The 5,634-nt window shown below is 52.6% G+C and overlaps 1 protein-coding gene across 1 annotated transcript; it reads left to right on the forward strand.

The window, feature by feature from the left end:
• The first annotated feature begins 1,678 nt into the window (after window positions 1-1,678).
• On the forward strand, window positions 1,679-2,461 carry S100B (S100 calcium binding protein B). The gene is made up of 2 exons (XM_010165031.2): window positions 1,679-1,825; window positions 2,321-2,461. The coding sequence occupies exons 1-2, from the start codon at window positions 1,688-1,690 to the stop codon at window positions 2,459-2,461; spliced, it is 279 nt and encodes a 92-aa protein (XP_010163333.1). The 5' UTR covers window positions 1,679-1,687.
• The last annotated feature ends 3,173 nt before the right edge of the window (window positions 2,462-5,634 follow it).

Here is a 5,634-nt window from a genome sequence, read left to right on the forward strand (position 1 = left end):
GGAAGCGGGCAGAGCCCGGGGCAGGCAGGGCACAGGCATGCAAAGGGCCCTTCGGATGCCTGCACAGAGCATGCCAGGAATATTTCCCACCTGGTTGGAAACAGCTTTGCAGTTTGGACACTGCCTGCTGCACAGGGGAGGGTGCCAGGCGGTGGGACGAGATTCGGTGCCTCCAGCATTGTAGGGGTGAAAAGAGCCAGGCTGCAGGGCAGGAAACATTTATCCATGGGGCAGGAATTAACCGAGTGCCAGACTGTTACCAGAATCTGGAAATAAACTCCTTAACACCAGCGTAGTCTTAAGAAGCAGGCACTCCTTTATTGCAGCGCTGGAGACACGGGGATTGCTCTGCCTAACGTGTCCAACCAAGCATCAAAATTCATTAGTTTTTACACACATTTTTCTATCAATCATTGTCATATAAGTGCCTTTGCATAAATGTGCATAATATGCTCACTTTTAAATGTAACCTTTACAATGATTGATTTCATTAGTTATATAACCTTATATTCTTAACCCAAAATAATCATTGGTCAATTCTACTCTGCTCTACCGATTGAAATCCTTTATATTCAAATCAAAATGGGAAGGGTAAGGGGTTTCCAAGCACCATAACTGGTGTCTGTGACTATCTCCTTAGTTTCTTAAAACAAAACATAAAAAAATCCAGTAATTTCCTAGTGAGGTTTCTGTATTTACCTATTTCAAACCTAACAATTGCTTCTATGGTTATCTGTTTCAAACTTAACAATTTGACTTTTATATGAGCAAATCTTGATCATTTTATAAAAATGTTTGCGAACAAGACAATAAGGCTTCCCCCTACCGCACCCCAAGCGTCAGTGCATTCAACAGCTTTTGGGAAGATGGTTTTGCATCTCTCCCTTTTCAATCACAGTCTCTTTGGTTTGTCTGTTTGTGAAATCTGCAGGAAGCGCTGCAATGCCAGTTACTAACATTCCCAAGAGGGTCTCCAGATCAAGCGCAGGAGAAGGGAGGTTAGAGATGTGCTTATTTTGTCCTGGATCCTGGTTCCTGCCCAGGTTGGAGATAGGCCTGCAGGCAAGAAAGGCAGAGGCAAGAGTGCCTGTTGACAGAGGGGACAGCAGAACTTTTCTGAAGCTCCATGTGCAGAAATGAAATCCCTGCCTGGCTCTCTCCCACGCAAGGAGAACAAAGCAATGGGTTAAGCAGTGGGAGCCAAAGAAGAGGTGAAGTGACATGGCACTGCTAGCCAGGGCTGTACATCCAGAAAATGCAGGAACTGGAATGCCTTGCTGGAAGCTGTCAGGGCTTTGCAGCTTCTTGCCCTCATTTTCTCTCCTACGCTCTGCCCACACAGAGACCCAAGGTGCCAAACTGACATCAGTCCCAGGGGATGTGTCAGCTCCCAGCATGTGTCTGTCCATCCTGTACTGGACACTCTTTGTGTTGTTGGTCCCTCTCCCTCTCCTTCTCCCTCTCCCTCTCCCTCTCCCTCTCCCTCTCGTCTCTCAGGATCTTCCTTGCTGAAGCAAGAGCTGCTAGCAGTGCTTTTCAGCAGCATGTTTTGAGTGTGGGCTCCAGCACTGGTAATGTGTGTGGGGAGCCCTGGGGCAGCCGTGCTTGCAAAGCAAAAGGCATCGCTGAAGCTTGCCCAGACTAACGCACCCATTGCTCCCTCTGACCTCAGGGCCACGTTGTGACCATGTCTGAGCTAGAGAAGGCCATGATTGCCATCATTGATGCCTTCCACCAGTACTCAGGGAAGGAGGGAGACAAGCACAAGCTGAAGAAATCAGAACTGAAGGAGCTCATTAACAACGAGTTGACCCATTTCCTTGGCGTAAGTATTGCCCCCCCCCCAGCATGCCTGGCTGGGCTCAGGGAGCCATGTTGAGTAGCTGCTGGGCTCCGTCAGCTCCATCTCCCATGGGAAGCAAGTGCAGGGGACAGGGGTTTTTTTCACCCAGCAGCATGTTAAACTCTGCTCCAGCTCTGCAGGAGCAGCAGGTGGCAGGACAAGGGCAACAGCCTGTCTTGGGGGTTAGGGTTTGGGTTGGTTGCTACGGAAATACCCTTCCCTTGAGCCTTTCCCCAAGGGGCTCAAGATGCCCCTTCCCAGCGGCACAGCGGTGGCTGCGATTCCTGCTTCAGGAGAGCTGCTGTTGTGCAGATGCTGCTGCAGGAGCAGGGCAGTGCCCCCACACAGCCACAAGCTATTTGGGATGCGTCTGAACAGAGATTCAGTCATGAGAGCACACGAGAAGTGGGGATATGTTACTGTCTGGGCCTCGTGCTGATCCTCCTCAGCTTTGTCTGCCTGTTTCTATCTCATCAGGAGATCAAAGACCAGGAGACTGTGGACAAAGTCATGGAGGCGCTGGACAGCGATGGGGATGCAGAGTGTGACTTCCAGGAGTTTGTAGCCTTCATTGCAATGGTCACCGCTGCCTGCCATGAGTTCTTTGAGCATGAGTGAGCTGGGGGGGAGCAGGCAGGCACCTCCTGCTCATGCCAGAGAGATGCAGAGCAGCATCACTCCTCCAGGAAAAAGACTGGGTGCGAGTAGGAGCTCCTTGGAGCTAAGCTTGTGCTAGACTTAAGCAGCTTATTAAGTTCTGTGGCTTTGTGAACAAGAAACACCTGCACGGCTCGGGAAAGCCTATGGGTCAGTGCTCACCTGGCTGGATGCGGCACGCAAATGCCTTGTCTCAAGCTCCTTCCCCACTGCTGTATGCAAGGGACATGCACGGGCTGGAGGCAGGCTGATGCTGCAATCCAAGCTTGCTTGCAAAGGGAAAAGGGAAATTCAAGGGCTGGAGTAGGAGGTGATGCAGAGGCATTGGTTACAGAAGCCCGGTTTTGAGCCCACTGGCCTGAACAGAAAGGCTCCCATTGATTCCCGTGGGCTCTGCCCGCCCTGTGCATGGTACTAACCCAGGCAGCACAGCCCCTGTCCTGTTACAGGGGCTCAGCAGAGCCCACGCATTTCTTGGCAAAATGAGAACACCCTTGGCTTGAAAGGCAAAGCATAACCATCTAACAGCCTGGGCTTTTCTCTTGTCAATGAATCCTCCTGCTTTTAGCAGCCTACAGAACTGGAGGCGAAAGTGTATGAGGCTCCTGAGCTGGGGACAGCTTCTGGGCCTGGGATGTGCCTTGGCAACATGTCCAGGCTCAGTCAGAAGGCATGAAGAGATCTGCCCAGCGTGACCACAGCACTTTAACGTAGACCAGGCACAGCCTCTGGAGTGTGTGGAAATGCTGAGAATAAAATGTTGTTTTGGTCCCTGGGCTGCAATTAGTCTCTGGTGAAAAACGTGCCCTTTTGTCCCCGGCTGCCCTGCACTGTCACTGCTGCGGCTCAGGCCCCAGGGTTTCTTGTTGGGCATCCACTCTTCATCTCCTCCCTGGCATCACTGTGACTGGCCAAACAGCTCAAGGCTGTTGCCACCACCGTGCTCTGCCCGGTTGCCCCAGCTGGCAGATGTACCTGTGAGGCCAAAGGCATGCAGTGCAGCTCTGTGGGACTGCTGCTGTTCAGGATGTGTCCGCTGCTGCCAGGGGCATCCATGGGCTTGCACTGCTGAGCGTTTGCAAAGCCAAAACCAAACCTAGGACAATTTCCCCAGAGCCTGTGCTCCTGCTTTATTCAGCCTGCACTTGCCATCCAGCTCAGCAATACCTGAGTTAGGCATTCATGGCTAGCAACATCTATAGTGACAAATTCATGACAAAGATGCCCGCAGATGATGTTGTTGTTTTCACCTTATCCCACATTTCATAATGACTTCATGTGCAGAATGACGTGTCTTCAGACAGGGACCATCTTGCTATTCTCATCTGCCTCCCCCAAGCTGTGAAAGCAGATGCTCAGGCAGAGACATGCATACAAGAAAGACATCATCTCATACTCCATCTAGAATTAAAAGAGCAGTTTTGCCATCCCAAGGTAGCGCTCCTTTGTTGAGAACTTGAGTAGTGTCCAAGTTACTTCCACCATATTTTTAACATCCTCATCAGTTCTCGGTTCAGCTGTTTCTAACACTTGTATGGACCTGAGGCATTGTGTGATGACAACAAACAAGGAACCTGACTGTCCCCAGGGTTAGGCAGGGTAGGTGGGACTCCCATGACCTTCTCTGAACCTGAGTTCAGCAGAGGGGTATGATGCTTCAGCACAAGGGTCTGCGGGTGAGGCCATCTGGCAGGTCTTCAAGTCCCACCTGCCTTCCACCTCACTGCACCAGCAGTGCTCACATGGATGAGGGATCCTTCCCCAAGACGGAGCCTTTTCAGCAGTTCTGCACAGCATCACAGCAGCAAAGAGCTGCAGGGGAGCAGCTGGGATGTTGGCAGAGCTGGTGAGACACAGAGCAGGCTGTCCTGTCCCTTGGCAAGCAATGGGAGCAGGGGGTGATGGGGTGACTGCACACGTGTTTCTGGCAGTAAGGCTGATCCTGACTTAGCAACACCACTGCTGGGAATTCACAGAGGAGAAGGTGCAGCAGAACTGGTGGCTCTTGTCAAAGAGGAAGAGAGCCTGTCTTCCTCTGAGGTGAGCACCCTGACTGCCAGCGGTGCAGTACGTGGTGCTCAGGCTACTGAGCCCCGGACACTCCTCCCAGTCAGCAAGAAAAGCAGAGCTTTCCTGACGTGGAATTCCTGAAAGCGGGACTGCACGGCCAGGGGCCTCGGCACCGCCCAGTCTGTGCTGCAGCTGCAGCTCCGCTCCTGCTGTGTCCTGCTGCTCTGACACAGGCGGTGCCTCGGCGGAGAGCACGGGCTGTGGGCACAGCTCGGAGCTGGCGCAGCAGCAGAGGCAGGCAATGGGCAATGCTGGCCCGAGCAGGTAGCGTGAGGTGCCTCTGCCAACAGCTCACCACCGCCGATCCCTCCTGTGCGCTGCCCCTTCACACGCACAGCCACGGCCACCCGCCGAGCCTCTGCTAACACCCTGGGTCCCCACGGACTGTGCAAACCCCCTGTGTCCAGCCTAGGATGCAGCCATGCCAACAAGGGCTTTGAGTAGTGCTGAGAGGGGCTCAGAAGCATGGCAAGGCTTTCTGGGGAAGAAAGAAAATCACTCAAGACTTGGGACAGACCAAGGACCAGGTGTCAGAGCTTTGCAGGGCAGATATCACAGCTGGTTCTGAAGGAGGCTCAAAAGGCTTAAGAAACTTGTTATCCTCCCAGCAATGACAGGCCAGATGTTGTCTACCTTGATGTCAGCAAGGCTTTTATACCGTATCCCACAACATCCTTGTAGCAAAGCTCAGAAGATATGGGATAGATGAGTGGACGGTGAGGTGGACTGAGAACTGGCTGAGCTCAGAAGGCTGTGACCAGTGGCACAGAATCTGGTTGGAGGCCTCTAACCAGCAGTGTCCCCAGGGCCTGGTACTGGGCCCAGTCTTGTTTAACATCTTCATCAACAACCTGGATGTAGGGGTAGAGTCTGCCCTCAGCAAGTTTGCTGGTGACACTAAACTGGGAGGAGTGGCTGACACACTCTGGAGGGCCGTGCTGCCATCCAGTGAGATCTGGAGACACTGGAGAGTTGGGCAGAGAGGAACCTGATGAAGTGTACAATAACAACTGCAAGTGTAGAATCTTTCACTTGGGGAGGAATAACCCCAGGCACCAGCACAG

Source organism: Antrostomus carolinensis, unplaced genomic scaffold (genome assembly GCF_000700745.2).
Source record: "Antrostomus carolinensis isolate BGI_N321 unplaced genomic scaffold, ASM70074v2 scaffold21973, whole genome shotgun sequence".
Lineage (NCBI taxonomy): Eukaryota > Metazoa > Chordata > Aves > Caprimulgiformes > Caprimulgidae > Antrostomus > Antrostomus carolinensis.

What these genes read in the sequence shown, in the direction of transcription:
- S100B (XM_010165031.2), top strand. Translation starts at nt 1,688, where the DNA reads ATGTCTGAGCTAGAGAAGGCCATGATTGCCATCATTGATGCCTTCCAC. An exon ending in AGTTGACCCATTTCCTTGGC is followed by an intron (nt 1,826 to 2,320) that starts GTAAGTATTGCC and finishes CTATCTCATCAG; the next exon opens with GAGATCAAAGACCAGGAGAC.